The sequence below is a fragment of the Hyperolius riggenbachi genome, chromosome 2 (genome assembly GCF_040937935.1).
Source record: "Hyperolius riggenbachi isolate aHypRig1 chromosome 2, aHypRig1.pri, whole genome shotgun sequence".
Lineage (NCBI taxonomy): Eukaryota > Metazoa > Chordata > Amphibia > Anura > Hyperoliidae > Hyperolius > Hyperolius riggenbachi.
Window position 1 is genome coordinate 278,174,887 of NC_090647.1, and position 20,022 is coordinate 278,194,908.

Below are 20,022 nucleotides of genomic sequence, written 5' to 3' on the forward strand. Positions count from 1 at the left end.
GTTAGGATAGTCTTTGGAAGATTTCTTTTTTTTTTTTTGAGGGGTGAAGGTGTATTTGATTATGTAGCAACCTATGAAAAGTATATTTATAGGCATTCCCTATAAAAAAAAATCCAGTAAATATTTGGCATTTTATTTTTACTATTCTTTTCTATTACACAGCCTGAATAGGAAATCCATAAAACAGCAATAGGAACTCCACTAAAAACTGCAAAATACATACAAATTGACTTTACCTCCAGGTACAGGAAGGTCTTAAACTGATCGGTAAATGATGTGCTAACACCTGCCCCTAACTTCCATGAGAGAAGCTGTTTTCGTAAAATTAATGCAAATTACCTCCCGAATTACTTTATAATTTACCGCATGATGTAAAACATGACTAAAACCTACCAAAATTGCTAAATGTCATTACCTCATGAGGTAAATTACCGTACCTGAGATAATTTGTTGCCTATGGCTTCAATTCATCAAGCATTACCGCATACGGTAATGCTGAAAACAGCTGACTTTACCGAGCACTTAGGAAAATGTCAATTCATCAAAGCTGTTAACTCATAAAAAGCTGAAATTACCAAGCAGTGAGGTAAATTACTGACATGTGCGGTAAATACCTCAACACATGTCAGTAAATGTCAATTCATCAAGGTTACAGCATTCGGTAACACACAGGAATGTGCTTGATCATTACTGGCTGTTCTGAGGTTGCGATAACCAGTTTCGAAAGGCCTCCGTGTGGAGATCCCTCTGTGTGATAGCTGCAGAGAGCCAATAGGGACAGTTCTCGCTCTTCTGCAAGCCAGTCTCCTCCGTGATTTGAAGCGCAGGCTCTGCCGGAGGGTCTAGTTTTCCTTTCCCCCAGGCAGCGAGCTTAGAGAAAAGAACAAAAGATGCTTTCCTGCCACCCTTCCGTAGTGTAACACCTTCCTTCCAGTTCCTGTTTGAATATGCAGAGATGCTAGAGAGAGCTGGTGGGAAAATTACCTAAGCAGGGCATGTGTAATGTTTCTTGGCAGTTCATCTAAGCCGTGGCAAGTAAACAGAATGTTAAGACTAATGGGACAGATTCAGAGTGAGCAGAGGCAGTACAACATGCACATCTAAAGGGATGTCGGGTATGCCTCTTTTCTATTGTAATGCCCTCACTGCACGGACAACAGTGTAACAACACAGAACTGCTGTTACCGCTTCGGTAAATTACCGAACATCTATCGCACATGTGAAAATATTGATGAATTAGCACATACAAGTCTAAAATACTGAATGCTGTATTTTAACGACTTGGTTTTTGTTATTGAACTTCCTTTGATGAATTGAAGCCTATGTCTCTGAATCACCTGTGTTCCAGGCAAGATCATACACACTATTTACTGGTCAGTTTTGGTAGCTGCAAATTCTGCTAATACTTTTTCCCTAATGACACTTGAGGACCGCAGTGTTAAACCCCTCCTAAGGACCAGGCCATTTTTCTTTAAATTGGCCACTTCAGCTTTAAGGTCTAGCTGCAGGGCCGCACAACTCAGCACACAAGTGACCCCCCCTTTTCTCCCCACCAGAGAGCTCTGTTGGTGGGGTATGATCGCCCCACAGATGTTTATTTATTTTTGTATAAATATTTATTTCATTATTTTTCTATTTATTTTTAGCTTTTTTTTTTAAATCCCTCCCTCCCCGCAGCCAGCCAATCATGGTGATCGGCTGTCATACATATGCTTCTGACAATGAGAGCCGATCGCTCCCTCGTGTCCCATGGGGACAGCCGTATCACACAGCTGTCCCCAGTACAGCGCTGCTGTAGATCGCAGCGCTGTACTATGTTTATCCGAGCGGTGATCTCCTGCAGAAGCCAGACCCAGGACTTGACACCAATTGGTGTTACGCGGTCCTGGGGCTGCCGCCACGGTCACGCGGTCTATAAGTAGTTAAGAAACACACCACCTTAGCCCACCTTAGCAATGCCAGGGTTGAACATATCTATTTAACCTCTTCGGCGTTCAGTTTCTGCTGGATTTCTGTTCAGAAAGTGATCCAATTAATTTTCATAAACTTTTTTCCTGTAACTTAACAAAATGTGTCAAGCAGAGGTCTAGTGTACATGTTGAGTCCAATAAAAGCTTGAAACACAAAATGTAAACTAAATTTCAAAACGACTCCCCAAAATCTCTGATCACTTCCAAGCTACAGCTGCTCAACCTGCACTGATATAAAAAGTAAAGGTGGTCATACATCTAGAGATGATGGGCAGACTCGACCAAGAGACAAATCTTTCTCTATCAAATATGATTAGAGAGAGATTGGTCGGCTACCCATACTCCGCAGGCTGATTCCCGATAAATGTTGACATGAAATCGCTCGGGAATCAGCCCCACCCGTTGCCTCGGCGCTGCCCCCCCCCAATGTAAAAATGTACTCCTGTGTGTGCATTTATACATTACCTGTCCTGTATCACTTACCGCGTGGTTCCCATCTGTCTTCGGAATCCCCCGCAGATTATTGTAGGTAGGTAGACAGGTCCAGGTGCCCCCAGTATAGGATAGCTAGGTACAGGTGTCACTCAGTATAGGCTAGGTAGGTACAAGGTACAAGTGTCCCCTTAGTATAGGCTAGGTAGGTGCAGGTGTCCCCCAAGATAGGCTAGGTAGGTGCAGGTGTCCCCCAGGATAGGCTAGTTAGGTGCAGGTGTCCCCCAGGATAGGCTAGGTAGGTGCAGGTGTCCCCCAGGATAGGCTAGGTAGGTACAGGTGTCAGCCAGGATAGGCTAGGTAGGTGCAGTTGTCCCCCAGGATAGGCTAGGTAGGTGCAGGTGTCCCCCGGGATAAGCTAGTTAGGTGCAAGTGTCCCCTGGGATAGGTAGGTAGGTAGGTGCAGGTTTCACTGCAGGAGAGTCCAAAGGGTCATTACTTTATTATTTTGTTTTATAGTTTAAAAGACAGAGTGCGCTTAAAAAGGCAACTGTGACATAATTATGCATTGTTACTAAAAAAAAAAAAAAAAAAAAAAAAAAAGTCATACGTTTTTTCACTTCAGGTTTACTTTTGTTTGTTTCACACAAAAAAAGTAAAAAGATGAGATATGAGTGCAGCGATTCATAGCAGTTTACAAAGCACCCTAAGTTTTCCAATAAGAACGTTCAGCAGCATTTCATGCACACAGGAAATGCATTCTCGTCAAGACCAATGTTTCCACAGATAGACTGAATATTTCTTTATGAATGTAAAATGTGTCATATTTAGATCAGAAGTGAGCAGCCTGTTAAATTCAAAGGGCCTCACTCCTTCAAATAACAACACTATATAATTTCAAAATGCGCTAGTTAAAATAAAATAGCAGTACACAACATAAAAGCTAAAATGCTCTACAAATGCTGTAGAACAGTAGCACTAATAAAATGTAATTCATTTAATTTAATAGTTTGTCATTAAAATGTCCCTTAATAAGCCGTTAGTATTATTAATTTTCATATACAGATGGCGACTGCACTAATGCCTAATGATTAGCTACAGGCAACCGTCAAACTCTCTAAAAAACTCTGTGTTGAGATCAGTTTAGGTCTCCACCTCATTGGACAAAAATGTGCAAATTCGAAATGCTAGCATGTCAATATAATTAGCACACTAACTCAAAGCCCCAGATTATTACGTATGTCATGGAAAATTGCTTTAAATTAATTATGCATTAATATTTTGTTAAATTAAAACTGATTAAAAAAAAAAGTCAGATACTTTACCTATGGGGAAGGAAGGCTCTGGATCCTTTAATACCTTCCCGTTCCTGTCATGCTGCCCTCATTTCAGCGCTGTTACCCCCATTGCACGTGTTCAATCAACTCGCCTGCGCAGTAAGCCGCGTACAAAGTGGGCTTGATTGACATCGACGGTTCACGCAGGCGCAGTAAGGACGACCTCGGGGTCAGCCTCTGCACCGTGCTCGGAGACCGGGACAGCGGCGGAGAGGTCGGCCTGGGACAGTCGGCTGCAAGGGGCTGGAGAAAGCTCCAGGTGGGTAAAGCTTTTTTTTATGTTGCCGGATGATTCCTTTAAGGTCAGTGATCGTCGGAGCTACCGGGCTCTTCCAGGCCAAGACAATGGCCCTCCTGGTGTAGAAAAGGAGTAATTTGGCAAGAAAGAGCTTTTGCTCACTAAGTGTCGCTTCACCAAAGTGACTGAGGAGCATAGCCTCAGCCGTAAATGAGATCTGAGCATCGACAATCTCTGCCAGGAGGCCATGAACCTGGGTCCAAAATGAGCAGAGCTCCCGGAACTCCCAGAACAAGTGAAACAAACCAGCCCCATCAGTACCACGCCGCCAACATGCATCAGCCATGTATCAAAAAATTCATTTTTGGCAGCCTGCGAGGGGTTAGGTAGACCCTGTACAAATAATTGAGGGCACTAAGGCGATGACGTGCAGCGAGAGGAGTCTTAACAAAATTGGAAACTATACTTTCCCAATCAGCAGTAAATTTGGGAAGTCACATTTCCAGGCTCTAAATGGCTTCTGGAATGCACTCGACACATGAGATATCAAAGTAACAAAGTTGTGATGTTACCCCTGTGAGCCTGAATATTTAATCAACTCTTACTGGCTGTATGGAGCCGCCCATCTTCGGAAGCACTGGGGTACATGAGAGCTCCCGAAGGTGGAAAATTTGAACTTGCCTTCCCTCTCCATAGGTATCAGACTTTTAAAAAAAAAAATCACTACAGATTTGCTTTAACAAAAAACTAGTAAAATAGTAAAGGAAAATACCTACTGCATCTAATACTCAGCAGTTTACAGCTGCCTCCTTACTAGCAATCAGTCAGGCAAATCCCCCTTCCCTTTTAGTCACATGGGCATGCAGGGAAAGGGGCAGAGGGTGAGTAGTCACTCTGCAGTAGTCATTCTTTAGACTGATAGCTAACCAGGGAGGCCATTCTTTAAACATAAAGGGAGGAGGCAGTGAGCATTCAGAAATTGTTGCTGGTTGTTTAGGGTCTATACCTTGATTGACAGATTTTACCCTTTTTATTTAGCAAAAAATTCAATTTTATTCATCTTGTTATGCATAATTCATTTTAAATATTGTTCGATTAAATGCATACAAAATGGCAGTTGAACATAGACTTTAAATAAGGGGTAGGGAACCTACCAGATGTGGCTCTTTTGATGGTTGCATCTGGCTCGCAGACATATCAGTAGAGGTTGATTCACTAACTACACTACTCAAGCAGCGCATCTTAGTGTGGCAGCGCAAGTAAAATTTTCAAAGTAGGCACGCTACTGCTGCTACTCGCCCTACCCCAAAACTAACGGCCGCTCCAATTGTACTAGTATTTAGTTTGAAACATATTGTATGGCTCTCACGGAATTACATTTTAAAATATGTGGCATCCATGGCTCTCTCTCTCTGCCACAACGGTTCCTGACCCGCTTTAAATGCTCCTCACTAATACTGTAGAGTGGCTATTTGAGGCCATTTTTTATTAAAAAAAAACAACCTAAGGATTATGTGCATAAAAGTGTGCTGTACTGCTGTAAATGTGTTAAAAACAAGTGAAATTAATACAGATGGATTGTTTCACAATAAAAACATTCTGCATGTGTTTATATGGGTATTACAGACTAATTTCAAAGCACATACATGACTTTTAAAACAGTATTGACACCTGATATTGACCAAAAATATGTGCGTGTCATGGTTACTGATGTATTCAATGTGGCTTGAAAATGTGTTTCACTGCCAATATTTATTCTAATATGGAACTTGAGCTCCCTCTGCTGGTTGCATAGCAGCCAGCTCCATTTAAGTTGCTGATTCCTTCTCAGCACTTATCCACTTGTAAGCAACCATTGACTGCAGCCTGGGAGGATTTACAGATTTTCATTGCAGTGCTGGCTCATGAACTAAACATACTTCAGTGACTTTTAAAAAAGAATAGCTGCAACAAGAAGAGTTTATTAATTGTACAGAAAAACTGACAGTGCACACTAAGAATCAAATAGCAACATCTATGGATAAATTATCCTAAAAAAATAACATTCAGCTTAAACTACTGATGGCAAATCTGAAATTAAAGAGAACCCGAGGTGGGTTCTTAGAATGCTCACAGCACACAGAGGCTGGGTCTGCATATACTGGAGTTTTACTACTGAGTGAGATGGAGTTTTTCTAATGCTTGAAATGGGATGAGTGAGTTATCTTCCAATTGTCTGCCTGCTCGTGGTGTCAGGACCTGTCATCTTGTCACAGCTCCCCCAGCTGTTAGTACCAGTAAAATTGCACTGCCTCATCACAGCAATTTTACAGCTGCTTCGTGCATCCGGCCCGTGGTCACCTAACTTTTCTGGACAGAGCGGTTTTCTTTGTTTCAAGCAGACCGGCATTTTTTTAGGCATAGATTACTGAGTGACACTAAGAGGTTCTGTCTCTGCTGCTCCCCTGCCAAAAGTTTTTCATTTTTTCACCAGAGGGGGAGAGCAGAACCAAGCACTTAAAGCAGTACTCCTAACTGTACACAGGCTTGACAGTAAAAGAGAGGAATTCTGACTGAACTGAATTTTAGCTGTGCAAATATCATCTTACTTTTTGGGAATTCGGGTTATGGCCTCACTTGCACAGCTAGATAATAGGATAACAGAGGCGCCAACAGGATAAAAAAAACACTAAAAAAAACTTAAAAACCCATCTTGGTAATAAAGCAGGTAGTGGTGGAATTACCTCCTCCAAGCAGAACATACAACTGTGGATTTTCATGTCTCAGAGGTGCTCAGCGTTGATGATACTGGCAGATGCTGTTTACTCCTATCTGCTATTGCCTGATGAAGCGTTGCACTTTATTTGGAGTATTCAATAAAATTGTTTTAACTGAAAATCCACAGTTGTATGTTCTGCTTGGAGGAGGTAAGTCCACCACTACCTCCTCTATTATCAAGATGGGTTTTTAAGTACTTTTAGTGTTTTTTATCATGTTGGCCCCTCTGTTATCCTATTATCTACATCAAGTCCACCCTTGGTGGAGGGTTGTACCCTTCCTTCTTCTACTACAGAGAGCGACTTTTTAATCCTGAGTGGGGTCAGGACAATCTCCCCACCTGCTTTGACAGTGGTTGCCTAATTGGTAACCCTGGTTTCTGAGTATTAAATTAATATTATTACTCTTCCAATTATACATTACCAGTACATACTACACTATATTGGGCTCTTGGTGTTCTCTCTTTTTCTCACTTGCACAGCTGTTGGTTGTAAGTGACATCTGCTCCAAACACTAAAGTGCTATCCCTGCCTCTGCAAAGCCCCCTACAGAAATGTACTCTACCGTAGTTACTTTACAGAGGAACAGCAACATCAGTCTAATGCAGTGCTGTGTCCACAGCAGAAAGAAAAAAAATAAGCACCGTCTAAAGGCTCCAGAGACACTTATCTTCTACAAAGATCCTTTTTGCACCTACAGCATGTGCTTGCACGTGCATGTTTGAAATGAGTGTTCAGTTTATACTAGAGAATACTAGAGAAACTAGAGAAAACATACCTAGATATAAATGATATAAATCAAATGTGTAAAAAACACACATCCTCAAGTACACAAAAGTAACCATGTTTTTAGGATTATCTTCAATTTATACAGGTGATTTAAAGATGAACTCCAAAATAGATTAAATACACTAATTCCCTCTTTAATATTGATTTTCCCTTGCTTATAACATGCATTGAAAGCTTGCTAAAAAAATAAAATAAAAAAAAAAGCTAAAAAAAAGAAAAAAACATTTCTGATCCTGAAATCTAAGTTTTATGAAGCAAGCTTAGACTGACTATCAGTGTCTGTTATAACTCCTGCTGTTTAAACAACGATAAGAACGTTTTGCCAGGCAGAGGACACTTAAGGTAGGCATTTAAAATCTGACAGAACCGACAGGTTTTGGGATAATCCATCTCCTCATAGGGTATTTCAAGGGCTTGCTTTGTTTTCAACAGCATTTCCTGAACAGCAGTTTAACTGCCAAAATAGCAAGATACCAGCCGGCCTCCCTAATCACTTGCACACTATTATGTCAGTTAGATTTTGCAACTGTTGTTCAGGAAATGCTGTTGAAAACAAAGAAAGCCCTGAGAATCTCCCTTAAAGTGAACCGAGCACCTTTTTAGCACTCAGGACATTTCTATAGCACATGAAAAATGCATGCCAACAATCTGTTTCATTATTAAAATAAACTTGTATTTGACCTTGTATTTTACAATCAAAGGACTTTTAATAGGCTGTTTCAGCAGCCTGACCGTCCGCAGAAATCCCAGGAAGCGAATTGTTTTATTGAGAATTACCCAGAAGAAAACAATCTCTTTTCAACAACAAAGGGGGTGGGTAATTAGGACTGTTTGAAACAGACAATGTTTTTAAAGAAACAATCCTAATTACCCACCCCCTTTGTTGTTGAAAAGAGATTGTTTTCTTCTGGGTAATTAGCTCAATAAAACAATTAGCTTCCTGAGATTTCTGCGGACGGTCAGGCTGCTGAAACAGCCTATTAAAAGTCCATTGATTGTAAAATACAAGGTCACATACAAGTTTATTTTAATAATGAAACAGATTGTTGGCATGCATTTTTCATGTGCTATAGAAATGTCCTGAGTTCTAAAAAGGTGCTCGGTTCACTTTAAAAAGATGGACTGGCCCAAAACCTGTCATCTGTCACATTTTAACTGCCTACTTTTTTCGCGATAGTGGTCCTTTAATGTTGGGTACACACAATGCATTTTTTCGGCCGATTTCCAGTTCGATCGATTTTCGATTCGATTTCCAGATAGATTCTCTTATCTTTTCTTATCAATTTCCATTCACTTCTATGAGAAATCGAGCAGTAAAACGATTGAAACTAATATCGGACATGATGGAAACTATCAATCAAATGAATCTATTCATCGTAAAAACGCAGTGTTGCCCAACAGGGATCAGGACCCGATCTCTTGGGTGACATCGCTGAGCTGGGCTGTACAGACATTCAGTTGCTATGCGGGCAGGCGGAGGTCTGACAGAGCAGCGCAGACATGAAGTCACACTGCAAGAAGAAAGGTATAGACCGTCGCTTACGCAAGCTGATCTGCCTGGCGGATCACTTGCTGGGCAACAGTCAGGGGCCACTGTACGCATGCTGGATTATCGGCTGAGGCGGTTGCTACTGGCCCCGTTAGCCGACTTTAATCTAGCGTATATATTGGGCTTTACTGGATTGTATCTAAAGATAATAGTTTTATTGCTATGCAAATGCATTGCAACTTATTCCCGTGGATATGTCATCAAACTGTCTAGATAAAGTATTTAAAAATTATGAAGGTGACCTTTGAAAGACACGGCATCTTTAACAGGGATAAAGTATGTTATTTCTACCAAATAGCCAATGCCTTGAGAGGTCAAGGAGTAATTATAACATTTCAGCTCAGGAAAAAAAAAATTCTGAAAGACTGTTCTGTTGGGGTACTTAGGCTTTGTTCACATCTAAAATTGAAACCGCTAACACCAGTAATTTTCAATTTTTTTGTGTGTTTTTTTTTTGTCTCCTTCCGGTGCTTACCGGCATGCTTCGATTTTGTGTAAAGCGCTTTTGCAGAGTGATTTGTTCTGTCACTTCCTGATGCAAGTCAGGAAGTGAACTCTAACCTCAGAAATGAAAAAATACTATGTATTTATTCATCAAAACGCTCACGCAATCACCGCAAAAAGCGATTTTGTGAGCGTTTTGCGCTTTTCCTATACCTTCCATTGTAGCAAAATCGCCCTAAAAATGGTACAGGCAGCACTTTGCTGAGCGGATCGGAAACGAACTGCTCATATGTGAACATTCTCATAGGGACTCATTGCACAAGTGCTTTGAATGCGATTTTCCAAATCGGCGGTGCTGAAAAAATAGCGAAAATGTCCTAGGGGTGAACAAGCCCTTAGTGACTGGAGTTTACAAAGAATACCAGTGTAATCATGTATTCCTTCAGTGAGGGAGCCAGTGGGAAATTTGTTACATAGTCTTGTGGCTAAATCAAATAACCAACACACACTGATATAAAACATCACTGTTAAAAAAATGTAATTGCTTGAACTATGTTCAAAGAAAAGAGTTATGGCAGACTGCAAGAAGGCAGCACAAAAATTCAGTTACTTTATCCTCACCAGTTATATACTTTGGATTCATTCTAAAACGGTCATCAACTAGTATCAGGGCACCCCAGTCATTCCTGTGTCGGATGCATCTGGCAAAAGTAAGAAAAAGTAAAATAAGCACAAAGCACTTAATTACTCCATAGTAGGTATGAACCAAACACTTTTACTCTATGTTCTATAACTACAGAAAATGATGAGGTTGAATGCCATTTTAATATACAAATTGTAAAAGCTACTAATTTTAAAACTTGATCAGTAACACCAGTTGCATTTCCTCCCAAATTCCCAACAAACGGCAACTTAACTTTTTTCTTTTGCAAGTGTAACAATTTGTGTCAGCAAATACCAGAATTCTGATTATTAGGTGATCTGCAGTATCATCTATAATGCAGATATATACCTGATTATATGGTGATCTGCAGAATCACCTATAATACTGGTATATAGGAAGCTGATGTGACAACAATAAGCAATGAGTGATTGGTGCAACAGTAGTACTGATAGGTTTGGCAATACCTCACCAGAGGACCTGGTGGGTACTAACAGTACAGTGCCTCTCACCAGAGTCAAGGGACCTCTGGTGAGAGTAGAGTAGTCAGACAGATCGGGTTCGGCAACAGACAGACAGATGCAGTGCAAAATCGGGAGGCAGAGGCAGAAAGGTATAAGCAAGCAGAGTCGGCAGCAAGATTAGATGGGCAGAGGTACAGAGTCACTGAGCAGAAGAGTAGTCAGAACGAGCCAGAGTCATGCACAAATACTAACACAGTAATGTTAGATCTTTAAGGCTATCAAACAATTCCTATCTTGTGTGAAATCCCTGGTTTCCTCCCGGATCAAAGCACACCGGAACTATCTAAGGGTCTGAGCGCTAACACGGAGTATTCGCAACAGCAGACAAGTTGCGAGTGATTCAGCTAGGCTTTTGAAGCAGAGGAGACCCTTCAGGCATGCCCCCTCCTATCAACCAATGAGGAGCGGTGAGCGTCTCCTCTGACGTCAGCCGACCGGCCGGTCAGCTGACGCGCCTCCTCCCCGCATAAAGGTCCTGTCTGAGCGCGCGCGCACGCGACAAAGCAACCCTATGTGCAACTGACAGACCCGTCCTCGGCGTGCTAGACGCCTGAGGCACGGATACATTGCTAGGCAGGGAGCTGGAGGCAACTGCGGTGGTAGCGCTGTTCACCGCGGCTGCCTCTCCAACGTTTGTTACAGCAAGATTTCTTCATTTCAGTTCAAAAAGCAACAGATTTCAAAACTGAATATATGTGGCAGAAATAAAATTGTGCCCCCTATACACATTTTCTAAATGCATAAACACTCAATCAACTTAATAAATGGATAACTTTTGATCCAGTGTATAGCAAATGTTTTAAGGTCACTTAAGGTCTCCTCATCAAGGCACAATAATCAATAGAGATGTGCGATAAGATGCAGATATTTTGGATTTGCATATACCTTTAACCAATTTAACAAATGCTGAAGCATTTTTGTGGCTAGATTCTAAGCTACATGCAATCTGCACACAAATTTGGACTATAGTTAGACTTGCAGACTTGTACTGTTCGTACCCCAGTGCAGCCATATATATGCTCTTACTTGCAGCATATGCTCAGTTTTGTTGACTGTCGCAGAATGCAACATGTTTTGTACTAGCTTTCGCAGGTGAATATGTATGCATTTTTACAATGAAAACACATGTGAATTTGAATGGCTCCACTTCATATACTGTGTAAGCATCATTGTGGTTAGTGGGCTATGAAATTGCAAACAAAAACATGCACTGTGTTTATCATTTCATGGCAGATTTTTGCATTTATTAGTACCTTCTCCAAAAGTTCCCCTCTTCTTGTAAGGGAAGGAGTATTTCCACTTCATATGAAAGCATTTCAAAAACTTATTTTTTTTTTACTACAATAAAAACATTTGATACAAAAACAACAGGGATATGTGAGGGAGCAGGCTGATGTACTTTATACTGGTTGAACTCGATGGACGTATGTCTTTTTTCAACCAAAATAACTATGTAACTAAAATTTCAATGTAATGGTAACCAACAACACCAACAACAAAAACTGTGTGATAAAATGCAGCTGGTAGTAAAACTACTCTGCATAAAGCAGCAGAGACATCTTTCTGTTGTGAAGTATAAGTGGCTGACAGCAATTTTTGATCCACTTTTGTGCACTGTACATATTTACTACAATGATCAGAAAGGACAGTGTGAATTTTACATGTGGTGAAAAAGAAGCATACTAGGTGGTGACTCTGCTGCATTAACATTAGCTACGAATTTGACCTGTATAAAACGTAACTTCTTACTTCAAAGAGTCACCAGCTAGAAAGTTTGAATCTGTCTCACTTTTTTCTGCTTGGGTGAGTATTCCAGGATTATCAGTGCCAGATTCAAGCCTTTTCTGCTTCTATTGCCATAAATCTCTTTAGACATTTTCCTCCCAAAATGTGACCACCTTCTGTCACTGTCAGCATATATCATATTTTTGAGAAGGATCTCTTCATCTAAAAGGTCACTTGTCTTTAGTGACTTTCTTTCCTTCTTCATGGCCTTTATGCAACGTTTTACGAAGTGGAAGACGTAAGTATTTGCTGCATTTTTTTTATCAATTTGTTCACAAACATCAAAACACATTGTTCCATGTTTGAGTTTGCTGAACCCAGAAACATGCTGCTTTGACTTAAAACAAAGATAGACACGGGTATAAAGAAATGCATGTACTGATAAAAAAGCAGATGTTACCTGGTTAAATAGGTTCAAAATATGACACTTATCAATCAAGTTCCATCTTCTCACAAGATAACATTTTTTATAAGTACAAAGCAATTGTCTTTTTTTTTCAACATGACCATAGTTTATGACAGGGGGAAGTATTTTAGAAATTTAAGCTGTATGCAAAAAGTACTGTTAAAAATAAATAGCAGAAAAGGGGATTACATTATGTGATCATCTTTTTTTGTTTTTTTTTTTACAAAAAAAAAAGATATAAGATACACAGTCCGAATCTCTTGATGACTTCACAGGAATCAGTACACGACTGAAAGAATCCAGTGCTAATTTTTACATTCTGGAGGAGGGAGTGGGACTATAGCAATTTTTACAAGCACAGAAAATAAATAAAATCAAAATATTACAAGAGTATCAAATACACATTTTTTAATGCTACAAGCCCACTAACATGGCCACAGTCATCTTACATATCATAAAACATAGATAAAAATAAGAATGTATTTTATTACAAACTGCTGACAACATAATTACAATTTTAAATGGATCAACAATATGTAACCTGAGAAAACACAGGCAATATTTTTTATGTATACTGTATAGGAATTAAACTCTCAGTTTGACACCTACTTCCATTCTAAGCATTAGAGTAAAATTCAATAAAACGATTTTGTCATTTTAAAAGGTTAGGCATATTAGCAAAGAAATTAAAGACACTTAATTTGCTGAAACTCCTGCAAACAGAAAATATTACATTTATTCTGTTATAAAACGTCCTTTATTTATTGGTCTGTTTACTGTTTTGAAGCTCAGAACATTGTGGTCTCATATCAACTATTAAAATACCCATCCTTGATTATTGTGCTTCATTATTTAGCAAACTACAAAAACAGTCTTGTAAAAGGTTGAAAACTATCAAAAGTATACTTGTTACAGGATGTTTATGAGAATTAACCCTTTCATTTCATGGGCCTGAATCCCAAACTGAGGTTAGCGGGTTTATAACAAATGTTATTAAACAGCATACGTGAATATTTCTCAAGAAATATGTAATAAAGCCAGAGTGTTTAAGCTAGAAAGTAAACAGCAAGGTCATGACTTGTTCTTCAACTGTATTAACGCATGTGTTGCAACTCAGCAAACAAACCAGCTTAGTTTTCCCATAAATTACTTTAAAGAGGGTGATAAAACAATAGGTATGTCTGCAGATTCCTCCTTTGATTACATAAAAGTTGATGAGACCAGGGGCTTTACATAAAATATATTGAGATGGGAAAAAGGAAAAAAAAAGTTCCCTATAAAGTATTTACACATTTAATTACTTACTAAAGTAAGAGCAATGAATACTAGAACAGCGAGAATATATACAGTAAGTAGCATATTATAAATTATGCTGCTGTGCATTATAATAAAATGTACTCAGTTTTGGTGGGCAGGGGGCTGGGAAATGAGATGGAGATGGGGGGGGGGGGGGGGGATCGTGTGCAATTGAAAAGGAAAATCTGGCACACATACAAATTGCTTACGGACTATTTGTCATAACCCCAATTCTATCACTTTGAGGCCTATTTTATTTTAACAAAATTTTTTCAACATAAGGTTTCAGATCTCTCAGTTATAAGAGTGATAATCAGCTTAACTGATGAACACTTTTTACCCACATTTACCCTTTTTTAATGGTACTTTAAAATGTGATCATCATAGGTTTATGGTGGCAATGAAGTTTGACTGTCACATTGCTCTTTGCCACATAGCATTCTCCATCTTCAAGGGACAAACACCATAGGAAGGCATATCACCATTTTAGAAAACAGCAGTAAGAGGCTGCAATGAACGTCAAGAACAGATGTAGTGAAATAAAATGGTTATTAGGGATGGTCATTAAGATGCAAATAAATTAGAGTAGATACAGAACTATGCAAAGTTTTAATGGAAATTTATATAGATTGAAAATGGACCAATCAAATAAAGCCAATGTGAGATCTGATTGGTCTATATTCCAGATGCATAAATGGGCTTAAAACATTTAATTCTGCATCAACTTGGAATTATTTGCATTTAACTGACTATCTGTAATGCTCACTAGTAGTGATCAGTTACCTCATTAAAGTTAAAGGGCAACTGAAGTGATAGAGAGGTGGAGGCTGCCATATTTATTTACTTTTAAGCAATACCAGTTTCCTTGCTATCCTGCTGATCCTCTGCCTCTAATACTTTTAGCCAAAGCCCCTGAACAAGCATGCAGAAGATCAGGAGTTTCTGACATTGTCAGATATGACAAGATTAGCTGCATGCTTGTTTCTGGTGTGATTCAGACACTTTTGTAGCCAAATAGATCAGCAGGAAAGCCGGGCAACTGGTATTGTTTAAAGGAAGATAAATATGGCAGCCACCATATCACTCTCACTTCAGTTCCCCTTTAAGGGAGATTCTGATTGAGACCTTATGAATGAAGCATGGGAATTTGCCATTTTTCCTAAGACCAAAAAGAAAACCCGGAAAAAAAATTGAGCTTGTAAAAGCAGCCGTCAATTTTTCAAAAGTAGAAAAGAGAAAAGTGGCAATCAATCTCAAATAAAACATTATTAATAGGTGCATCTTTGTAGATAAGCATTTAGTAACCGCATATTAATACTGTAATAACAAAGAACTATGAAAAATGAATAAACTGATTTGATGTGATCAGCACACGCAATCCATAGATTGAACTTGCAAATTTCATTTTTTACTAAAACACAAAAACTGTACAATGCCACTAAACTTGGCATTGTTTTTAGAGAGTTCTAGAACATCAGTGATGTTTATCTAGTGAGGTCTGTGTGGGTCTATTCACATGGAAATGTATTCCTTAAGGCCCGTACCTACGATGAGATTTTCCCGACGACTTGTCCAATGACCAGTAATACTTTGAGCAACAATTGATCCTTTCCGCAATCTCCCAACATGGGTACAGGCACGGGATCATGCGAATGTCGTTTAGCGTTGTGTGGCAATAACGACCGTCACGGCGGATCGGATCTTAAAGATCCCTGACGACTCTGTGCAAAGTACTGTGAACGCTTGACTTCCCGTTAACGCCCATCGTGTGCACCTGCCGGCCAAAAGATGGATCATGGAATGCTCGTCATGAGGGGGATGTCGCTGGATCTTTCTTCCTCCATCGGGTAATGAGTATTCAGCTTAAAAAACACACTGAATAAATTCCCTAACCGTGTCTGGCTAAGCCACTATTTTCAGTCTCAGCGTTACAGCTGAGATGACTTCAATGGGTCATTCCAGAAATCCTGCATGTAGACATTTTAGTGTGTTTTTGCATAATATGTAATGGCAAGTGTCCTGAAAGTACATCTTTACACTGCAGCAAAACTGAATTGCGAAAAATGTGGATCTTTAACCAACAACATCAAATGTAGTAGTGTAAATCGGTCCTATGACTTCCTTCACACTTCACCGCATAATTTCTTTTTTCTACATGTTTTAGCATACAAAAATACATATATTGTCCACAGCAGCTCAAAGGCAATGTTCCTCTCATATTTTGGTGTATGTTTCTGCAGTGCTCCATTCATTTTAGTGGATGGACTATGTGAAAAATAATATAAGATTGTGTGTTTGCAAATTTGTGTGTGTTTTTCATGCATTTCACAACATGTAAAGTGTGAACACGGTCTAAATGTGCATGTTTTTACAGCTAAGAGATGGGCAACGATCCATTAAGTAATGAATCTATCAAGGGGTAGTCTGTTAACGTACTAGCGATGTCAGCCAGTACATATTATTCGAAAATCACCTTTTATCAAATGACTAATCAAATAATTTGCGATAATGAAATATATAATGTAGAACAAAACCTTCAAAAATAAATTACTTTCAAGACAGTCAAACTTCTATTAAAACAGACTACATAAAAAAGACAACTCTCTAACATCTTCTGCAGCTAAGATTAAAGTTTCATTGAAAGCCAGTCGGGAGGATCAGCTGTTCTTAATTGTAAACAGCTGAGTATACACCTCCAATTAGTGTTGCCCTTCAGGATCAAGTACAATTTTCTGAGCATACTAGAGAAATGAGTAGTCTCTATGGAGGTGGGAGAAGTGATAATAGCACGATGCACAATGGTGCAACTTCTAGCGGGTGGCAGGGAAAGAAAAAATGCACTCACACGAGATGATCCGCCACTCCAGATTTAAAGAGAGAAATATCGGGGCAGCTTTGCACCCACTACATTTTCAGCCGAGATGGCCATGAATGGCCACCTAGACCAAGCTCCATTTAGAGTGTGCAAAGCTTTAAGTTACGTGCACATCCAACAAAATGCACAACCAACACCACGACAAACCATTTACATGACTTGTATTTTCTGCACACCAACCAACTGAACAACCAACTCGTCTACATACTGCGTTCGCAAGCGAAACAACGGACTGCACGACATGGCCGCATTCAAAACAATTATGAAATTCAAACAACATAGTACACATGTGGCCAACTGCACGATATCAGCCCAACAGTTGTGTGAGTTGATCTGCTGGATGGATTGTTCAAACCGCCATCGCTTGTCTAGTTGTTTGCCACATGTACACGCCTGACTGTCATCCAACAGACCAAAATCAGAGAACAATCAGGCGGTTTGGTTGAGCATGTGTACGGGCCTAATGCTGGGAATACACCATACATTTTTTCAACCGATTGATGGGTTTCATAGATAATTTCCGACATGTCCGATATTCCTTCCGATCGTTTTTTTTGGCTCGATTTCTCATAAAAGTGAATGGAAAAAGACAAGAAAAACGAGCGTAAGATAAAAGAATCGATCGCAGAATTGAGCGGAAAATGTATCGTGTGTAGCCAGCATTACAGTATCACTTAGGAACAATGGCAATTTAGATAATCAGAGATTAAAATTATGAACCTCAAAAATAGCAAATGCTGAGCTAGTCCAGCAAATAATGTCCCAGGGAGTTTCAGGAGCTGCGGACAGTGAATGCAACAGGCATTGTCACCATAAATGTAAGTATATTTTTAGAGTACATATACATTGGTGTTGGCACCTCATTTGTAGCTTAACCGCATTCCACTTGCTTTTGGGCTCAGACACCCATTCAATTCAAAACAATCAGTAAAGGACTTCAAGTGCAAGATGACAAGTTGCATTATGAAAGACAGAACAAAGAGCAGGTGGAATTCAAAAGCAGCATTCACACTGCTCCACACAAAATCTAAACATTGCACAAGATCCAACCAAAGTCGTTTAGAAATGCAGATCGAATGGAAAAAGCAAACTGTTTGCAAAAGCACTTAAACAGTATAATGTCAATTGATAAAGTAGGACTTTATAATGAATAACTGGTTATAATGTATTGATTACATGCTTTAGGTTCTACTCTAAAATATGATCTACATTATAATCCTTATTGGTAGCTTGATGAACGTATAAGACAGAACAGATTTTCACTTTAAAACCGTTATTAAGAAAGAGCAACTTTTACACTACTTATTTGGTGTTGGGCAGGCAGCATGATGGACTATTGGATAGTACTTTTAGCACTTGCAGTACTCGGGTATTACGCTCACATGACTGCAGAAGACTGTATTAGTGTACTTTCTGCATCCGTTTGTTTTTCCTATAGGTGCTCAGTTTTACTCCCATATTCTCAATATAAGCCTGTAAATGAATTATCTTTACCAGATTGATCCTCAAGGTTGTTTGTGGCAGATACATTGGACTGTAATTGGTATAGGAAAAAAAGTAAGCAACATCTCCTTTCTCAGCAGTCATTTTCTATAAATAAAATCAATGTATATTCAATGATCAACCTTCTTGCCGACGCTGTTTAACTGCAGCTTTGGAAATAATCCCAGCAGGAAGGCAATCCTATTCCATATGTAAAGCTAAAGCAGGTTACACAATAAATGCATAAAATTCCATATCATTGCAATCACTAAAGTACCATTCTTACCTCCCCAAGGCTTGATTCAGGGCGCGGTAGGCTTGAATCTCATACCACAGGCTTCCAGGCAGCAGTCCTCTAGTCTTTGAGTGCTGGTCATTATACTTTCTCTTTAGCTCAACCTAATATGAATGCAATAGAAATGATACCATTAAAACAAGCTAATAAAAAAGCCAGATATCTTGCAGACTAGCAGCTGACTTCATAGCTAAAAAGTTAAAAACATACAAATAACAACCCACTCTAGTTGTGCATGTAATTAAAACACACCTAAACCTACTGGCACCTGAAAAAGGGTTAAATGACTAGCAAAAACCTCTGTTAAAATGCGGAATGGGTCAGTTGTTTATACTGGCATATTTCCTAGTTGCAAGCAACGTAATATTAATAAAATACTATGGCTGTTACACATATTATTTGGAATAGCTAAAAGCAGACTTAACATTACAGTAATGTACTTTTTCTTAGCACTCAGAAGATCTAAAGATTGAGGATTCTTTCTTACATGTTGTCACTCTGATATACTTTTGTAATATGTCACGTATTTAAATGAATCACTCACACAAACTTAGTGGTATTTGAGAAAATGTAGCTGACATTATATCCATGGACATAAAATCTCAGTGATGTTCAAGCTACATACTGAGTACATTACAAATGACTAACACTTTAATGTTAAACATATTCCTTGAGGAACTGAAAAGGCACATAAATAATGAACCATGCTCCATTCCTTCAGTGTAAAGAGATGACTGAAATAAAATAATCAATGGATTACATTTGTAACACACAGTAAACACTGCCTGCTCCCTTACCTTCTACCCTCTTTAGATAAAATATCAGTTGTGTGCAGGAATACAATATTTATACTATAACATTTTACAGAACAGGACTATCAAATGGATCCCTAAGAAAATGTGCTGGGGATGCAAACTGGGAGTGTCGCTTACAACAACCAATTAGATGTAATAAAAAGTCTCATTTCAAGAGTCATTTTGAAAAGGAAAATACAAGCAACGGATTGGAAATGGGGAAATCAGATAATCTTAATTTAGCCTTACAACTAAGAAAAAAAATACTCATAACAAAAACATATCACTAAGCCAAAGCTGGTAAATTTAAAGTTGGCAGCATTGTTAATAACTGGAAAGCGTTCAACACAAACCACAATAAAATCTTAAAATGTGCTTAGTGTTTTTAC

At 39.1% G+C, this 20,022-nt stretch overlaps 1 protein-coding gene across 9 annotated transcripts in view; it reads right to left on the minus strand.

The window, feature by feature from the left end:
• The window catches only part of BRIP1 (BRCA1 interacting helicase 1), a 550,841-nt gene that overhangs the window by 128,547 nt on the left and 402,272 nt on the right, over window positions 1-20,022 (minus strand). For all 9 annotated transcript variants that reach the window (XR_011026250.1, XM_068268746.1, XM_068268741.1 and 6 more), the window contains 2 exons: window positions 18,831-18,943; window positions 10,137-10,216 (listed from right to left, as the gene is read on the minus strand). Coding sequence is in view for 8 of the 9 variants with exons in the window: in XM_068268746.1 (XP_068124847.1) it covers window positions 10,137-10,216; window positions 18,831-18,943 (193 nt within the window). In the remaining variant the exon portion in view is untranslated. The remainder of the gene's footprint in view (window positions 1-10,136; window positions 10,217-18,830; window positions 18,944-20,022) is intronic.